Here is a 19154-nt window from a genome sequence, read left to right on the forward strand (position 1 = left end):
TTGACTCTCTTGAATCAAGCTGTCCAGGCTTTCTCAGCCATACACCGGCTTCAGTTTTCTTTTTATTAAACTTCATTTCTAGTTGGTGCGTTGTTGCACGGGCGAGGCCTTTGTGATCTTTAGTTCACAGGTCACAGTGCTTATGTGGGCTGTTTTGTTGTGTGTTGTGTTTGTAAAGTGAGCATGTTGCCAACATTTAAATGTTACATGATTTCAAATTAAAATACTGACTTCCATTTTTTTCATAAAACATCAGAAGACCTGAAAGCACAAGGTGTAGATTTTCACACAGCAAAAATTGGCCCAAAAGCACTTGGGAGGCTGAAAACAGGAGGATCACTATGAGTGTGATCTGTGTAGTGAGACCCTGTAGACTCTGCAATAAATACATACCAAAAAAAAAAGTAGCCAAAAATGTACCTAGAATGTGCTCATCCAATTTCTCCCTCAGCACTTTTTTTCTTTTGTACTATAGGTCTGCAATTGCTTATGAAGAAATAAAGTTTGGAGTCCTTCTTTGAATAGAGGGGCTGACTTTATTCATTACTTTCTTCCTGCTTTTTGTCTCCTTTCAGTTTTTCTGGTGCATATAGCTGTGGAGTCAGAAGGCAGAGGAATAATGAAATTTATTGTTGAGTTATGGCTCATCTTTGCTTTCACATGGTCAAACGTATTGTTCCATATCCAGCACATGAAAGGTTCAATAACTGTAAACTTAAAAAAAAATTAAGTACTCAAGTAGGTCACTAGTAATATCCAGAAGATCAAATAAAATTTTGATATTTTGTCAAACATGCAGTTTTCAAATGTAATTCTCAGATAGCTTGGTACTAGTATTTTTTACTTGTGTTGTTATTTTATTCATAATAAAGGAGTTTGGATTTTTAATATTTGATTATTACTAGATATATTAGAATGGTAGAAGGGCCAGGGAGATAGCTCAGTAGAGTAAGCACCTGCCGAGTAACCCAACTGTCAGATCAGGCCTACAAGGAAGATGTGGTAGGAAGTCAAATATAGTTTGCAGATAAGAGTGGGTAAAATAGGATAACAGTGGAGGCTGTAGGTTTTTTGTTGTTGTTTTAATATTAAATGGCTAGGTACCATACTACTTATTAATAAGTGAACAAAAATGAGTCCACAACAATTCTTTCCCAGTTAAGTCCTGATGTGCATGTGATTTACCCTTTGGAACACATGCCACCCAATCAAGCTGAGATCCTCTGCTGCCTATTAGACAGATAGCGAGAGCCATAATGGAAGCAAATGAATGTGTTGGCAAGATCTGCAGGGTAGAGCAAAACAGAGGATGAAATTCCATTACCTCTGATTCAAGTAGCATCCTGTGATCTCTGTGTTCGAGAGACAAACAAAAAAGCTTAGAGGCTGTGCTGGGGCCCCGCATCCTAGAGAATGATCCCACAATGTGGTCTATAGAGCAGTTTCTGTCTTTGAATTTTTATCTGGAAGTCAATGGTTTTTGCCCTTGCTTACTCCAAATTACCGTTTCCTGTCTTAATTTTGTCTAGCTATTGCAAATCCTTCTTCCTTCTACGCTTAAACGGCCTCAATATTTCATTTTTAGAACCGTTATTATCAAATAATAATCTTAAAATAAACTTGCATAGCTGAGCATGGTTTCCCATGCTTGTAATACCAACATGGAAGGCTGAGGCAGGAGGATCACAGTAAGTTTGAGACCAGCCTGGGCAACCTAGTGAATCCAAGGCCACTCTGAACTCCTGGGTGAGATCCTGTTTCAAAGCAAGCAAACAAACAATTTGCAAAATGGCACAAAAAATTAAATATCTTTTAATTAAACAATTTATGAAATCTTGTGTGAACCAAAGTAGAACCATACCTGGATGATACAAATAATGCTTTTTTTTTCTTTTCTTTTCTTTTTTTTTAACCTGCTCTGTGGGTTGAACACAATTATAAAACCAGTTCTTCAAAATTTATCATTCAAGTCATACAGAGGACCAGTTAAACTTTAACTTTGCTTTCATCACAAAGGTCAGCTGTTAGAGTTACTTGAAAGTAATGAAGATACAATTACAAAACAACAACTTCTGTACTTCAGAATTTACCTTATTTCAGACAGGCTTCCTGTCATGGCCAATTTGGATGACACAGGAGAAATTTTGAGGATGCATGTGAATGTATGTGTTGAGGGATTAAAAAATGGCTTTCTACAATCAAAATTTTTAGTTACAGAACCCTAATATTTTCTTGTTGCATTTACTTGTGCATTTCATATCCTTGTGCACAGTTTTCTGGAGAATAGATAATGATGACAATATGATAGACTCCACTCTTGTGTCTTGTGCTAATTTTGTTCAACACTGGCTACAATTCACTAACTGTGTGCTTATATATGGAAACACACACACATACACACACACACACACACACACACACACACACACACACACACTGTCTGAATCAGCTCTTCATTGCTGTGACCTGATACCTGAGAATATCAGCTAACAGGAGGACAGGTTTATTCAGGCTCACAGTTTCAATGGCTTCACTCCGTGGTGAGCTGGCTGCACTGCTCTTAGGGCTACAGGAAGATAGAAATGTCATGGGGGAGGCCAGCTGCCTACAGCACGGCAGCCAGGAAACACAGACTGACACAGAAAGCCAGAGAAACTGAGGCCAGAGATCAGACACCAGCCACAAGGTTGGGGCCTCTTGAGCTACTTCCTTCAACTAGCCTCTGTCTCATGTTTGTAACCTCCTCCCAATAATGCCATCTCATCACATTCTCATCAATGGATTAAACCACTGATGAAGTTGGAGCCCTCCTGATCCAGTCACCTTCTGAAAGCCCCACCTCTGAATGTAAGAGATTTGTGAGGAACATGCTAGATTTATACTTTAACATACATAATGGCCTTATATTAGTCTAAAACCAGTCCATTTTTACTGTGGCTTTCAGCAATCCTCTAAATTCAACCTAATCATCTCTAATTTTACACTGACATAGATTCCTGCAGGCTAGCTTGCTTTGCGTTCACCATACTCAGCCAGATAAACTACGTGGCCATCTTTATTTCTTTTTTCACTTTCTTCTCAGTGTATTAATTTATTAGAACCTGTAAAAGTGGAACCTATGTTACAATCCTGATAAGTCCTTATATGTAATTTTTTTGTTCCTATTTTGCAATAAAAAGTAAAAGTCTATTGGATTACATGACTATTTCCTTGCAGTTTGATTCATGGCAATTCATTTACTAAATCTTTGTAGCATGAATGATATGAAATGTATTGTATTCATGCTATAATTTGCAAAATGGAGCCTGATGGTGGAATATGAATAAAACTGTACAATGTTCAATGATCGTTGAAAACAGAAAGGAAGGACATCCTTCAGGAATACTGTATTCTTTGAGGTTGTTGAGTGGGTTTTTTATATTTCTTTTTAAAAAATTAATTTTATTGAGAAATTAATAGCAATAAGACAGTTTCAAAATTACAGTTACAATAATGAATAAATTCTATATTGTCGTCTTCATAGTAGGTATTCATAGTACAAAATGCAGACATGATATCTTGTCTAAACACTATTAGTACAAATCTTTCCTCTCATTAAACTCAGAGAAAGTAGCTGTATATCTATCCTATTTTTTTTTATCTACAAGACATAAGAGAACCTGTACTGTAACATCCTGTAACTCAGTGGTGTCCCAAATTTCCTGTTCAAAGAGATTATGGGTCCACAAAGGAAAGCAATCAACAATATAGAGTGCACCTAAGGAAAGTCACCTAGAGAGAAAACATTCTCTCAGGCTTCACAGAAAGAAACTGGTCAAGCAACAGCCATGACCCATTCAGATGGCTGACAGTGACAAAATATCTACAAACTTCTGTACAGGGTTTCAGGGTAAATCCTGAGGAGATTTGACTGATCTTGTCAGATACAAAAGTTACAATTCTTGTTATATAGGTCTTGCTTTATCTTGGTCTTAACCATTCAGCAGAAAAGTATAAACACGAGATATGAAAAGTAAAGCCATATTAATAGGCTGAGCTATAAAAGGCTCAAGTCAGCAACTTCTGACACTGCCAGTCTTGCAGATAACCTAATACTACTATAGACCACTGGACTATATTGGGTTATTCTGCTGAATTCACGCAACAATATTTATATGGCAATGGAATACCCATCTCTGACAAAAGTAAACAAAAAAGGGGATATAAATAAAGGACTATTTTGTAGTGAAAAAATATATATATAGGCTGTCTTTAAAATTGTGAAGGGAAATGTCACAGTCCAAGAAGTTAGGGGAAGAGTGAAACAACCATATCAGCTGGGGGACGGACAGGTGTATTTTTGTAGAAAATCTCTGAGACCTGGCATGGTTCACTGTTTCTTTACTGACATTTCATTATATTAGTTGTTTAACTGAATTGGCAAAATCAGTTTTTGGATTTTTTGTTTTTGTTTTTTGCTTTTTCAAATCAGGGGCACAACCATTTCATTGAAGTCTGGATGGAAGCTAGGGAAATGCACGGTTGAGAAAGTTTCCTGAGCATCCTTATTTTAATACTAATTATGACAAAACATTGTTTTAGATACATTATGTGCTTGCTCACGAGCTCCAAAACATTTTAGAGAAAAACATCTGGAAACTAATGATACTGCTACTGTCTTCCTCAGCCTTCTGGTCCTCTCCACTTCTATATTATTTTGGCCTTGCTCTTCTCAGCTGACCATTTGTTCTTTGCTTACCCAAAAGAAACCCTTCTTGCATCTAGAATGTACAATTCCATTTTTCCTACTATGAGACAGAAAGTCTTGGGGAATCCCTCTCTCTTATCCCCTTTCCTGGATTTGCAGATGTGTCAATAGTGATACCGACACAAACCATCTCAAAGGCTTGTTTTCATTCTATCTCCATCTGCCGCATAGTGTAGACAGTGCTGCCCATCTCTGCTGCCCATCTGTGCTCTGGCTCTGTCCTCCTTACTCCTTTATCTATATCCTTTGGCCTTTACAGACATCAGCACAGGGTAGCTATTCAAATGTACAAGAATATCTTTCTCAAAGAATTTTTTTAACCTTTTATTTGTTTATTTGGTATAGGGTCTCACTACATAGATCTGACTGTAGTGATCCTCCTAACTCAGCCACTCCAGTGCTGGGATTACAGGCATGTACCAGTATGCACATTTTCAGTGGCCTGCACAGTGTGCAGGACCAGTGACCAAACCAGGGTTCTTGCACTTGCCAGTCAGACACTTAGACCACTGAGCTATCTTCCCAGCCTTATAAAGGGCTGTCTTTCCACTGCTTAAAACTCTTCAAGTCTTCTTGTATTTTGTGAAATAAAGCCCATTGTTGTTGCCTCTTTTGATTGGCTCTACCACTCCCCACCTCCATTAACACTCTTGTTTATAACTTATGCCTTAACCAGAAAGGTAACTTTCTACCTCCTGAATTGAGTAAGCCGTTTGCCTGTGCTGATCCTCCAGTACCCACGTTGCAAGCACCCTGCCTTCCTTCTAATTTATGCAGTAATTGAGCCTTCATGAAGACCTTCTGTGGCTTTTATCACAGGGTCCCCTTCTCTATCTCTTGGCCTTCATCAGTTTCCTTAGCATGACCACCTTCTCACATAATGTATTTTTATATCCTCTTGCTGTATTATCTGTCTTTATTCTCTAGATGACAAGCTCTGTGAAAGCAAGCTTTCTCTTTTTTCTTTACTCTAAGTCCAATATCCATAATGCTGAGAATATGTTCAATTAACATCCTGTGGATCAATTTTTCTATCTCATCAGGCAGCAAAGCATAGAAAGTGTCTATGCCTTTTGGGGAAAGCAATTTATGTGTGTGGCACATATTTTTCTTACAGACGTGTTTCTACTTTATACCACAGCTATATATTAAGAATCACAGCAGAGATGTTTACCCAGCAGATAGGAGTGGTTTGTCAAACACAGTGCTCAGAAGTCATTAGTTCACCAATATGTACATTAGTGACAGCTACTTGAAATGCATATCTTGGCTGCAAAGATGGCTCTAACCTATTCTTACTCTTGTTTGCAAACAGGTAGACTATTTCACCCTTATATTTTTGTTTGGGTCAATTTATTGGTTGAAACTATTATAGGCCAAAAATCCATCTCTATCTGGGAATCAAAAGTTGAAGTTTTAAGATACCCTTAAAAATCATCAACAATGATCTTGGGGGTAGTCAATTTAGGATATGATAATATTCAGTGATGGAAACCTCAATATCCCTTGTACCCATTTTGTTGTTGAATAGACTTCCTTTAGGTAAAAAAAATTTACATTTGGGTTACTTGCACACGTAGGCCTTAGGCTTTGCAGTCCACAGACAAATGAAATAGAAAGTAAAGAGATACAGGCAATCCTCATTTAGTGACTGAGTTTTGTTCCTGCAGTGAGGTCATTGGCTAAACTGGTTGTGGGATAAGGAATTGTATATAATATGCATATCACAATATTCAACACAAAGACATTAGAACAAAGAACAAAGGAAATTCCGACTTGATGATTTTGCTCTTATTTGCATGATATTTACATGCAGCACTGTGGTAGTGTAACAACGTAAAACTAGTACTGCATTGTACTGTAAAACCAGATAAAATTGTAGTATTATATACACAAGGTATACTATACAAGGAGAAGGCATTGAGGCTCTAAAAAGCAAAATATATGGGACTGTACCAAAAATTAGAGATAGGATGTAAGTCTAAGCAGTGAGTCACTTGTCCCAACAGTACACCTTGTTCATAAGTTTGAACATTTTCCAAACAAACAGGTCATTAAGTGAGGAATATCTACATAGAAAAATATAAAGGTACAAACCATAATCCTTTTCAACTAGAACATTACAGTCTTTCCAGTTTGGAGAGATGTTTATCTGATTCCAGAAAACTAGGACAAGGAATACTGTTTAATTTTATGTAGAAAAACTCATAGAAAGTTGTACTGGTCATTTTATCTATAGAGAATATTTTGGTTAGTAGAGCTGCACAATACATCTCCCCAAAAAGTGCAAGCTTAAAACAATTTCATTTATTACTCAAAATACCTCTGCAGTAACTTGGTGGCTCTGCTGCTCTGAGTTGTACTTTGCTGCTGACTGGCCAAGGATAATTTTTTGCTTGAAAGAAGTCATTCCTTCATGTGTCTCAGCGGTAGCTTCAGTAGGCCACCTGCAGGGTACTTTTTCCTACTAGTCGCAAAGGTCCAAGAAAAGGAAAAGAAACCTGCAAGTGTTTTCAGAAATCTTTTTTTTTCTTTATACTTGTTGTGTTCTTTTTCCTGAACTCAGAATGAGAGAACATTTCAAAGTTAGAAGGCAAAGTACCCAGACACAGGGAGGGCATGGATGAGGCTAGAGGTACAATTAATGCACCACATGGGGAAAAAAAAAGCTGAAGAGAAGAGAGTTGGATTTAGAAGGAAAATGCAAAAGAAGGGAATGAGGGCTGGTGAGATAGCTCACTAGGCTAAAGCACCTGCTAAGGCAAGCTTAGGCAAGTCCAGGGACCACAGTTTGCTCCCCGGCACCACATGCTGTGCCAGCCACACCCCCAGGGCAAGCTGAACCAGCCGCAGAGTCTGGGTGTGTGTGCTAGCACACGCCTGTATCCCAGCACTGGGGAGGTTGAAAACAGGAGGATCACTGTGAGTCTGAGCTGCATAGTGAAACCCTGCAACAACAAATTACATTAAAAAAAATGAAAGGTAGAAAAAATCAAGAGAAAGATGGATGGCTAAAAAAAAAATATGAAAGAATGAGAGGAAGAAAAGGTGGAACATAAAACCTAAAGAAGGGGAAGTTGATGGATTGAAAGAACCAAGATACATGGCCTTGAAAAGAAAACCTTGTAAAACAAAATACATAGTACAGTATTTATAAAAATAACATTTATAATGACATAGGACTCATAGAAACATGTAATATTTATAGCAGCAGGATTTTTCAAGTAATTGTAGCATAAACTCAGGTTCTTCTGGGAGTATGGGAAAAGAAGAAATACAATAAAACAACACAGAATTATTTAGCAATGTATTTTCCAACTTAAGAGGTAAAATGCAGCCAGAATGCAACAGAGTGAAAGCAAGTGACAAACACCTTTGCAGTTCTCCTGGGGTCCATGTCTTTAACATGGGCACCTGAGGGACATTCAGCATCTAAAATATTAATATCCATTAAGAAAAGGGATTAAGGTTGGCGAGATAGCTCAGCAGACTAAGCACCTGCTCAGGCAAGCACAGGGACTGGTGTTTGATTCCCTGCACCACATGCCCAGTCAGCCCACTAAGACCGAGACCTGGCATGGTAACTCATACTTACAATTCCAGTGCTGGGGAGGCTGAGAACAGGAGCATCACTAGGTCTGATATATTTTTTTTTTTTCCGGAACCGGGGATTGAACTCAGTGAACTCAGGCCCTTGCACTTGCCAGGGAAGCACTTATTCTACTGAACCATCTCCACAGCCTCCCAAATATATATATATATATATATATATATATATATATATATATAAAAAAAAAAGAAAAAGAGATTACAGTTGGGTGTGTTGGCACACACCTGTAATCCCAGTACTTGGGAGGCTGAGGCAGGAGGATCATCATAAATTCATGACCAGCCTGGGTTGCAAAGTGAACACAAAGCAGCCTAGCAAGACCCTGTCTCAAAAAGACCAAAAAGAGGGTAAGATGGGATTGCGTCTATTAATATTGAGTGCTTAAGTAATTTACTAAATAAAATATAATTGACTTTCATTTAGCAAATGAGCTTTTAGGAACGGAAATCATAGTCTGATTTTGCTTTCCATGTTTCCATCAACCAAGTATCAGTGTAGTATATAGCAGTGTGTCATCTGATCAAATACATTATTTAGTAAAAATATCTACAGGTGCCCAAAATTCGCTTGTTCTACCTAAAGAATTTTTGGTGCACTTATTCTATGTCATTTTTCTCTTCTTTCTTCATTTATTAAAGGCAGCTTTACTCTTATTTTTATTCCTGTAAAACTGGTGATAGAGAGCAATCCTATTTCTAGTGGAGTCTTTTCCAAATGTAGGAAAAATATTTCCAAGTGAATGTGTCATTCTTTACTCTTGAATTTATAATTCTCTGGAGCCATTTTTGCTGTATCCTCAGTGTGTGCTGGTTATTTTAAAGTGCAGATAAAGTTTGTCGCATTTAGATTGTTTGTTTCCTTAAAATTCTAATTTAGAAGATACGCCTTTGAGATGTCCCCTGACACACATCAGTTTCCCTCTGTGGGTTTCAGCTCGACTGTTGAAGCTGAACATGGATTCAGAACTTAACTACATATGAAAACAACCCTATTTAATAAATAGTATAAGTCAATCAATGGTTATATAGTTAAACATATGCTTAATAACGCATGATTTGTTGTTTTTCTAAGTTTTTACATCAACTGGGCTCTGGTAAACATGACTATTCAAACTTCATATAAATAAATATAAGATAAATCATCTAAGAAAACAAACAGTAAAAGAATCTATATGCTAGAAACAGCCAGAAGTGCTTTCACGACGAAACTGTGTGAACTGGCAGCGCCAGCACCGCCGAGATCCTCCGCGAATTCATTGCTTTCCATACCAGTTAGCCATCTTGGAGGGCCAGATGGTCGCTTGTGTCTTTGCCTCAGCAAAGAGCATGCAGCTAATGTTATCGTGAGATCCCCTTGCCTTTTTTCTGTGGTATTTCTTCCTCCCTCTCTCGTCCAGCATCTTCATCACCTGATTACATTCATTAACCAGGCTGATCACACTCCCCATCCCTGAGTGAGATTCAAATCTTACATCTAGCAATCTGCTTTTTTTTTTTTTCCAGATTCCTGTCTTGGTCACAGAGATAAGTTCAACCAATCATCCAGTGAAAGTGGGGCTGTCTGATGCATTTGTCGTTGTCCACAGGATCCAACAAATTCCCAGTATGTAGAAGAAGGGTAATTGCAAAGTGTGAGCATTCTGTGGGGGTACATTTCAAGGACATTGACCTCAGGCAGGTGTAATTCTAAAAAAGAATCGCTTAGCTAGTTGCTCCTTGTTAACTCTACTGTTTGGTTTATGACTTCTATTGGGATTGGCAAGCTCCATTACTCTTGATCCAGGAAAGTCATGAAAAGGGAACATAGTGCAGAATATGCAACTTGGGATGTTCTCAATGCTTGCCTATGCTGAACAGAGATAATTACAGTATCAATATGAAAAACAACCCCGTGTCAGATCATTTGGTTGATAGGAACATGACATGCTTGTTTACATACTTTAATGTCTATCAACAAAACAGCTTTGTGGTATTTTATATTGAACAATTTTGTGTAAAAATTATTTGGTAGTCTAAAGGAAAGTGGAAAACAAGGTATAAATTCAGATAAATAAAAAATGTAAGTGAAACTATGTCTTCTGGGGAAGACATTTTTTTTACCTATCTCATCTAGCTTATATTTCACAGCAAAAAATGTAGGATTTTGGATAATTGTTCATCAGAGAAGACAGTAAAATTGTTGCAGGGTGTGAAGTTCACTGATGAGGCATGTGTTTGGCATACAAGAGGCATTGGATTTATCCATTGCACACATGCATGTGCAGGCATGCACACACACACACACACACACACACACACACACACACACACACACGTGCAGAGAGAAAGAAAGACAGGGAGAGAGAGAATGAGCCAGAGACAGAGAGACGAGAGCGAGCAAGAGAGAGAAAGCGAGGAAGAGAAGGAGGGGGGAGAGAGAGAGAGACAGACAGAGACAGAGACAGAGACAGAGACAGAGACAGAGACAGAGAGAATAGAAAACCAAAATCAAAATATTTGCTGCATTTTGTACTTAGTTCCAACCTAAACCAGCCATCTTTTGAAAGCTTCTGGTTTTTAAACCACCGTTTTACTTCCACAAGATTCCTAAAGAAGGCATTTAAGATTTGGTTCTGGAGGTGCTTATTCATGCTCTTAGTGTGTCTATTTAAAGCAAGGAATAAAAATAAAATGCAACCGAAGATCAGGTCATTTCTCTCCTTCTTGTTCAAAGTTCTTTTTCCTTTCTTTCACTAGAGTGGTAGACTTCACTTGTCACATATGTGTGATTTGCTCTTGACTCGAGCTGATTCTGTCTAATGATGACATCTCTCAAATACAGAAAGTAAATGGAGTGGAAACCAGACTTCTCAAAGCAATGGACTGGCTGGAAATGTTAGAAGGGCTCCCCTCCCTTAGAATGGCATTCACAGAGGGCAGTTCTGTTTGATGAAGATCATGCATCCTGGAATGGGTGTCTCCTCATTAGCTGAGAATTTGTGGGAGGTAACATTTAAAGCAATTGTTCAATCAAGGCAGATTTTCTAGAAGCTACATTGTACTGAGAACAAAGCAAGGATATATTAGTATGTGCAGGCAACATAAAGGCACCCTGACAGAACTCTTAAATAAGAGTCTGAGCCCCCCGGGAGAGCCCTAGCTGGCTTCTGCTGGAGGAGGAGTGCTCTCACCCTCTCCCTTTCAGAGGTGTTAAATCAGGCATGGCCTGAGTCAATTATTGCACAAGTGAAAAGAAACAGTCATTTTCATTTATTTGTTGGTTCTTTTCATCCCTGGAAGAATTTTATTTGCAGCTTGCTCAAAAGGCATTTGGTGCACATTTCTGCTCTGCTAGGTCATTGTTTAGAGAAAAAGACAAACCAAAATCCAAAGAACAATTTGACACATGTATTTTAATACGCAAATTTTGTGTCAGTGTGGTCTCTGTGATCAAATTTTGCTGAGGCTTCCAGGTCCCAGAAGGTAATTTTACAACCCCTGTGATGCTGTAAATAGCTGCTAGTGTGTAGGGTGAAAATGTGCTTTAAAATATCAATTTCATTAAATATATTGGCGAAGTTCTTATGAATTTAGAGACATATTTCATCTAAAAGTTTGGAACTCAGCATCCACCTTAAAAATAATATTCAGAGTTCAGAGGAAAATTTTGCTCAAGCAAGCTGGGAACTTAGCGTACATTCACATTTCCTGTTGACCTTACTACTCAATCCAGAGAAAATTAGCCAAGAAGGAATGGAAATGGTGACTCTCTAATGCCCCTATCTCTGCCATTACATGAGACCATATTGCAGGAATAAAATTGGAATTAATGTGTTCTGCTTAAAATTCACTTTGGGAACAGAAAAATTTTAATCTCCTTAAAAATCTCTTCCCATGTAATAAAGTACAGCCGTGTTTGTTACATGAACTTCTGTGTAAAATGAGAAATAAGATTACATGAAATTCTAAACTAGAAAAAGTGTACTTACTCATGACACAGATTAAGATAGCCTAGGATTAGCATAATACACATTTTGAACATGTTTTTTTCCCTGAGGAATAGGATTATTTCTACAGGTTTGTATGTTACCTATCTGGGTGGTCAGAGTTTAGATAAATGTTTAAATCCTTTTCAAGATTCTGTTCACACATCCTCAGTATTAGGAGTAGTCCTGGAGGGAATTAAATCCTTTATTTCTGTTACCAATTCTTTTTTTTTCCTGAGTGAATTTAGGGACCAACTGATCATTATCCTAGGTAATGGGCAACTTCATTTCTTCTGTATTTAGAGGAGCATTACTAGGACTCTGTTCACAAGATCATTTTTCTGTCCACCTAATCATTTGCTTATGTGGGTTATTAAATCCAGAAGTTTAATATAATCCAGCCATGGAAAGATGGGAATCTGAACCATGGCTGGGGAATACTTTTTCCCTGTGGAACCAGCATTGCTTTCCCTTTCTTATCAAATCTAGTGATAATTTGATAAAGCCTTCAATAATCTGCAAACTAATTTTAATAAACTTGCTAGTAAGGTTTCTCTCCACCCATACCTCACATCACCAACAACCAAAACCCTCATCAGCTTTTAAAGGCTTTCATAGAGTAAATGATTTTTTGTTGTTCTTGTTCTTGTTCTTGTTGTTTGTTTGTTTGTTTTTGGCAGAACAGGGGATTGAATTCAGGCCCTTGCACTTACCAGGCAAGCGCTTATTCTACTGAGCTATCTCCCCGACCCTGTGTAAATGATTTTAGTGCTAACTTTGAAATACAGCTATTGAGGCAGGCTTTTTCTTTCAAAAAAGGTTGGATAGTGGTACATATCATTTAAATATCAAAGAGGACTCAGTCATAGTTTAGTAAACTGACAAATGATTCGGAGGTTACAAGAGAAATTACTCCTTCCAAAGTCTATGGTGAAATCAACTCTTTCATTAAAAAAGATAAACATTAGTTACAAATCTGTACAGTATGTGGGATACTGTAAGTGTAAATATTGGTCATGATACCTTGGATACATTATTTAACTCCTGCAACTTCTTTACATGCAAAATGAGCATTTTAGGACCTAAAATGCAATTTGTATGAAACATGTAGTTACATACAAGTAAGGAGGGTTCTAGTATTTATAGCCATTGTTTTTTCCACCACTATTAGATAGTGATAATGACTGAGCTGTTACTGTGAAAGACAGGTAACATCCTAATAGGCTTGTAAGAAATTTGCATTCACATATGAGTTGACAAGGTGCCTCTGAAATGCTCCTTTTATTACTGAGAACTTATGTGTTTTTAAAATGTATCATCATAAGTTTTGTATATGTGGTCTTATGAGACTAAGTCAATTTGTTTTATGTATTTTGGGGGCGATACTGGAACCTAACTCAGAACCTTGTGCTTGCTAGGCAGGTGCTGTGCTGCTGAGCTATATCTCCAGCCCTATAAACTTAATTTAGAAATTTTTAGAAGCAGAAAAAAAAAAGCCCACAGAAACCAGTTGTTCCACTGTACTTAGATATGACAAAGAAATAAGCTTCATATAATGACTTTCATTATTCATCTCAGAAATCTGAGCATAAAATGACCTTATCACTAATAGACATGTAATATACTCTAAATCAGGATAACATAAAATAACAGAAAGCTTGCAGAAACTTTGAATTATCTCTAAATCTGTTAGAGTTAGCCATCAATATTTTCACTTACCCTGTCTAGTTTTTCATCTCCAATGCATACACACAAAAATGCACACATGCTGAAACTGTCCTCGTGTAAAAATATATTTTGGCCTGATTTCCTCTCAAAATATACTATATTTTTTCCTAGATTGTTTAATGCTTGCCTAAATGATACTATTAATGGTTAAAACACATTTCTTTCATTCATAATGTGTACAAATGTTTTCTTCACATGTGTTGCTTCTTATATTAACAGCAAAACTATGCTGAACATCCTTGTTTTTAAATCTTACTCATATCCAATTGTCAGAAAATGAGATTGAGAGGTTGAACATTAGCAGTGTGTTGCATATGTTGAAAACTTTCTTTCCATCAACATTAGATAACCCACGTCCCCATGTGCTTTTAGATATTATTATCATTCATTTTAAATTTTGCAAATTTGATAAGAACATGGTATTTCACAATTGCTCCAGTAGTCTTTTATGAGAAAACATTAACATTGTCATAGATTTATAGATCATTATAAATTCCATATTGTTCTCCTGAATGGTTCTGTTGAGTAAATCTTTCTTAGCCTCTCTTCATATCCTTCAAAGTCCTTTTGCACAGTACTTGGAGGTCTTCCTGCATATGTGAACACACTAGTACTGCTTCCCTTTATTTTTCTCACCTCTAATTTAATATTTTGAATTTCAATTTTAACCTTTGAGTTGCTGAGCTCCTGCTGAATTTACAAAGCACAGCATTAGGGCTGACCAAATAGCTCAGTGGATTAAAGCATGTGCAAGCAGGCGCAGGGGTTGGGCGTTCAACCCCCCAGGCCTGCCATGCCGACCCTTCCCTTGGTACATGCTGAGACTGCAATTGAGTCTGAGCATGGTGGCACATGCCTGTCATCCCAGCTCTTGGGAGGCTGTAAACAGGCGGATCACTATGAATCCAATCTAGTAGTGAGACCCTGAACACCCTGTAGACCCTTCCCTAAAAATGCAAAATAAATAAATAAAATAAAAGGCACAACATTTTAGGCAAGACACCCAGAAGGCCCACATATGCTATGTAGTTCTTCTGTTTTGAAACTATAAGGCTGGGTTATTCAAGCAGGAAGATAGTTACTTTCACATGCACACACACGTAATTCTAGAGCTAAAAACCAATCTGGGTGTCGGCCAACATAACTTGAAATGGTTTTAGTACAAGTTATGACAGTGATTAGATTTGATCCCTTAGAATACTCTGTGTATTATTTATCCGGTACTTTTGAAACAGCAAGCCTTTCTTCTTCGTGTCTGCTGTTTTACATGTACTGATGTTGTCCAGGCTGCCCTTGTAGCATGTATTCATATGGTTCTTCTCTGACTATTATTATTCACAGCTCAATAAAATAACAGCACTTTCAGCAACACAACTCATGTTAGTCTGTAGAGAAAATATATTGTAACACTTTTCTTTAATGAATCACTGAATTCTTGGGGAAATATTTGTGTGTATTTTGCCACAACTGGGTTATTTTTAATATATTGTTCTTGTAGGTGGCAATTTTTCTAAGAAATTAATCAAAATTATTGAGATTATGAATATCATAATCTTAATAAACAGAGGGTTTGGGTTATTAATATGGAAAACATATTAACGTTTAATTCTCAAAGAAATAATAGCGCAGCCAGGTATGCTGCTGGAGGATATCTACACTGCTGGAAACGCTCAGAATCTGAACCCCTAGCAGACCTCATTGGCTGCGTACAGTCCTGTGCACTTGCACTGTGGCTTGCAAGCCTATAGAATGGAATTTTTAATGGATTCATTTAATTAATTTTAAGCTAAAGAGTTGCATGTCACTCGTGGCTGTCGCATTGGATAGGGAAACAATAGACCACATATGCATAATTAAATAAATTGAAATGGCAAGTGTCATATTTACACATTGTTTTATTTCTTTGCCTTTTATAAGGCATAAGGATATTAAATGTGTTTAAATAATGTTTTTATTTTATTTATTTATTGTATTTAGGACAGGGCCTATAGGGTCTCACTGCATAGATTGGACTCTGAGTGATCCTGCTGTTTACAAGCCTCCCAAGAGCTGGGATTACAGGCATGCGCCACCACGCCCAGTCTCAGTCACCATTTCAGCCTGCCCCAAGGGCGGGGCCGGCACTGCAGGCTCAGAATCAACCCCAGGCCCTTTAATAAATAATATTTTCAAATGTCTTTTTAAAATAATGGGACTGGGGAGATTGCTCAATGGCCAAAACATCTGCCTTACAAGGTCCTAAGTTTGATCCCCAATACCAAAAAAAAAAAAAAAAAAATTGAAATAATGAATTTCAGTTATAATAATTATAACTTATTTTCCCCATAGGAAAAAAATCCTAGCTAATTTATTAAACTTACTTGTCAATTGTAATAAAAAGCAAAGTCAAAATGTGATAAACATTATGATAAATATTAACAATTTTTTTTCTTTACTATTGTTTTTATTTCCTGAGCATTAAACTCAAAACCTTTCCACTGAGTTCTATCCCAAGGCAACCCACTGTTTTGTGGCAATAGGAATTAGACCCACATCCAATTCAGATCTACATCTTCAGCCTTTTTCTTAAATTTCAAAAAAAAATATATTTAGACAGGGTTCTGCTAAATTGTCATCTTTCTATCTTAGCATTTCAGACTGCTGGGATTATAGGCATACACCACCATACCTGATTTTCTGGCTGTGTTCTATTGAACCTGTTTAAGTCCGTTTCAGAGGGACTGAGGCTCATTCATTATTTTTAGGGTTATCAGTCTTTGCATTAATTTAAGGCTAGTTCTAGCTATAGATCTTCAGCAAATTGTGTCATCTTCCCTGGAAATGGAAAGCCCTTTAAAATTATTCATTCTGTGGGAGAAGGCACTGCTTCCCTTACGGCTCAATTTTATTAATTGTTTAGGTTATCAGGCATATAACAGTTTAGCACAGATGAAACAAGTAGAAATCAGGGTTTCAGTTATAAAATAATTTCAGATTAAAAAGTACTCTGTAAATGATATTTTCTTGTTTTAATTCATATATTTCTATCAAATCCTATTTGGCTGGGCCTGGTTTTATTTTTAAAACAAAGTGAAAATTTCAAATTTTCTCATTACTAAAAAGCACTGATAATTAATTTTAACATGTTTGAGAATTTTTGTTTTCTTAGAGTTTTTATGGACAGGAAAGGATTACTTCAGGAAATTGTGGTTAAGCTATTTCCTTTAATTAAATTGAATTCATTCAGGGCCAGCCTGATAGCTTGGCAGACTAAAGCTCCTGCTTAGGCAGAGTGCATGGGCCAGGGTTCCATCCCTGGCATGCAGTGCCAGCCACACCCACGGGGCGCACTGAGATGGTGACTGAGACTCGATGTGGTGGTGCACACCTGTAATCCCAGCTCTTGGGAGGCTGAAAACAGGAGAATCACTAGGAATCTGATCTGTGTAGTGAAACCCTGCAGACCCTGTAGACCCTGTCCTAAATACTAAATAAACAAACAAACAAACAAATAAATAAATAAGTAGAATTCATTCATTTCTTCATTCATCCACTGACATTTCATCTGATATCACATTCTCTGAGAAACAAATCGGTACTAATCCAGGGCTAATTTTGAATCTATTTAATAATGCTTGAATTTCAACTTCTAATACAAAATCTCCTGACATCACAGAAAGGACTTTATTATTAAAAATTCAAAAAATGCATTCATTCATTCAGTGTATACTAAGTGGCTATGTGGTAGTATTGAATGAATTGGTTTAAGGAAAGGAAACTGAGTGAATGAAAACCTCATCCTTATAAATCTCCACTGAGTTGTTTCCTTTCTACAGAAGGCTCAAGTAGCTAGGCCAGCCGGTTCTCAACAATAATCTAGTCTAAATTTGTCTATGCCGTTTTATCTGTCTTCATTAATTTACGACCTTACATGTTAAATTTTCCATTTTTCATCCATTTTCTTTCTTCAAACTTCAAATTTATAGTTGCCCTTACCTTACTTATTTCTTACTTTTTTCCTATGACATAATGAATATTTCTATCTTGACTAACACTTTACTACTGCACAGAGAATATTCCATTTTTAACTGCTGCTGCTTGCATACATTTATAAACCTGTCTGCTGGCTAATATTTCCAGATGAATTTTCTCACAGGGAGTTTTGTTTTGGGTAAATATGGTATAGTCACCTAGCACTAATTTTTGCGTATGTATGAACATTTGAGTTTAAAATGAGGAAATTCTTAATGAGCTTCACCAAATGTCATTTAATGAAGTCACAATTTCCTTTCCTCTCAGGAAAAAATATCTTCAATTACAGGATATTTAATGACACAGCATAAGATTCAATGGTACCACAAATGTCCATTTTATGACTTTTGCATGTGTCTCACAAACTTTTGCATGTGTCTCACAAGCAAAGACTTTGGTCTCCCTGGGGCCAATGGAGCCATGATGTTACTGTCCCATCTGCAGTATGTGTGCCAACTGGCTCCCTGTGACACTATGTCTGCCTGCTCTGCTCAACACTGATTTCCTTGTCTTCTGGGGTAGAGCAATTACCAGTGTAAGTCAGGAACTGGATCTTGTTTAAGCCATTAGAAAAATATGTGTTGAAGGAAGAGAAATATGAGGATGGCTGTAGCCACGTTCCCAGTTCCCTTCATGTATGCTCAGCATCTGAATGCTTAGATGTTAGAGAGCTGAAATTTACAAGCAGTCAAGGAATGATGAGCAAAAAGCCCAAGAGGTTTGGGTTAATGTCTGTTGCTTAATCTAATGCTTTATTACATTTTTATTTAGTAGAATTAGAACTACAGAGGGACTTGGAAAAACTGAGGGTAATGCATTTTTTAAATTTTGAAGCACTTCATTCAACAACACCAAAAAGCTAATTCTATTGCTGTACTATTTTTTTTTATTTGGGAGCTTGTTTTTTCTTTTTTTCTTTGTGGTAACAGGGATTGAACTCAGGACCTTGAGCTTGCCAGGCAAGCTCTTATTCTACTAAGCTATCTTCCCAGCCCATTTTTTTTTGGTGGGGGAGCCTGCAATGACTGTATTAGCATACTTTCATATCTCTCTCTCTCTCTCTCTCTCTCTCTCTCTCTCTCTCTCTCTCTCTC

At 37.2% G+C, this 19154-nt stretch overlaps 1 protein-coding gene across 1 annotated transcript in view; it reads left to right on the forward strand.

Moving 5' to 3' along the window:
• Plxdc2 (plexin domain containing 2) overlaps positions 1-19154 on the forward strand; it is a 436032-nt gene that overhangs the window by 338553 nt on the left and 78325 nt on the right. The window contains exon 7 of the mRNA XM_004644757.2: positions 9860-9959. Within this exon, the coding sequence (XP_004644814.1) occupies positions 9860-9959 (100 nt within the window). The remainder of the gene's footprint in view (positions 1-9859; positions 9960-19154) is intronic.

This window comes from Octodon degus, unplaced genomic scaffold, assembly GCF_000260255.1.
Source record: "Octodon degus isolate 3935 unplaced genomic scaffold, OctDeg1.0 scaffold00208, whole genome shotgun sequence".
Classification (NCBI taxonomy): Eukaryota; Metazoa; Chordata; class Mammalia; order Rodentia; family Octodontidae; genus Octodon; species Octodon degus.